The sequence below is a fragment of the Mandrillus leucophaeus genome, unplaced genomic scaffold (assembly GCF_000951045.1).
Source record: "Mandrillus leucophaeus isolate KB7577 unplaced genomic scaffold, Mleu.le_1.0 Scaffold418, whole genome shotgun sequence".
NCBI classification, from domain to species: Eukaryota; Metazoa; Chordata; class Mammalia; order Primates; family Cercopithecidae; genus Mandrillus; species Mandrillus leucophaeus.
In genome coordinates, this window is record NW_012104454.1 from 964,914 (window position 1) to 965,987 (window position 1,074).

At 50.5% G+C, this 1,074-nt stretch overlaps 1 protein-coding gene across 2 annotated transcripts in view; it reads right to left on the reverse strand.

Annotated features, from left to right (window-relative positions):
- IQGAP3 (IQ motif containing GTPase activating protein 3) overlaps positions 1–1,074 on the reverse strand; it is a 52,030-nt gene that overhangs the window by 41,554 nt on the left and 9,402 nt on the right. For both annotated transcript variants that reach the window (XM_011992786.1, XM_011992787.1), the window contains exon 2: positions 356–443. In XM_011992786.1, the coding sequence (XP_011848176.1) occupies positions 356–443 (88 nt within the window). The remainder of the gene's footprint in view (positions 1–355; positions 444–1,074) is intronic.

Below are 1,074 nucleotides of genomic sequence, written 5' to 3' on the forward strand. Positions count from 1 at the left end.
CTCGGCCTCCCAAAGTGCTGGGATTACAGGCTTGAGCCACCGCGCCCGGCCTTTCTTTTTTTAAGACAAGCAGGAAAATTTGAAAATGGGCTGGGTATTGATCTTCCAAGGATTTAAATAATTTAGTTGGATAAGCGAACGTCCACATATTTTGGAGATACATATTGCAGTTTATAGGGGGTAAAATGATGTGACTGGGATTTGCTTCAAAAAAAAAATTAAAAAGTTATTTCAGCTCGCCCTTTCCCACAGGACGGACTCTCCATCTGTTGCATTTGCTTTGGGGGCAGATGCCTAGGGTGGGGTGGTGGAAAGGGAGAGCAGAAAAGAGTCCATCTTCCTGGACTCTGCTCACCGCTTGGCCTCCTCCAGCCGGCACAGGTACCGATAGGCAACATTCTGCCGCCTCTGCTCATCCATTTCCTCAGCTGTGAGGCGTTCATCTGAGGAGTTAAACGGGATAAGGTCAATGAAGAGAGCATTACAGGGGTCTTAGCATTGAAGTGTCTTTTTTTTTCTTCTTTTTTTTTTTTTTTTTTGTTGAGACGGAGTCTTGCTCTGTCGCCCAGGCTGGAGTGCAGTGCGCGATCTTGGCTCACTGCAAGCTCCGCCTCCTAGGTTCAGGCCATTCTCCTGTCTCAGCCTCCTGAGTAGCTGGGACTACAGGCGCGTGCCACCATCAGGCCCGGCTAATTTTTTGTATTTTTAGTAGAGACGGGGTTTCACCATGTTAGCCAGGATGGTCTCAATCTCCTGACCTCATGATCCGCCTCCCAAAGTGCTGAGATTACAGGCATGAGCCACCGTGCCCGGCCCAAGCGTCTTCTCAACGGACTTGTTTAGGCAACCCTGCTCAGAGACCTGAAGCACCTCCCATGTGTCCCTCCTTCTCTTCCCAGGATACCCTTTAATAGGCAGCCTCCTCCTGTGCTGGAGGCATTACTTATTTTTTTTTTTTTTTGAGACAGAGGCTGGCTCTGTCGCCCAGGCTGGAGTGCAGTGGCCGGATCTCAGCTCACTGCAAGCTCCGCCTCCCGGGTTCACGCCATTTTCCTGCCTCAGCCTCCCGAGTAG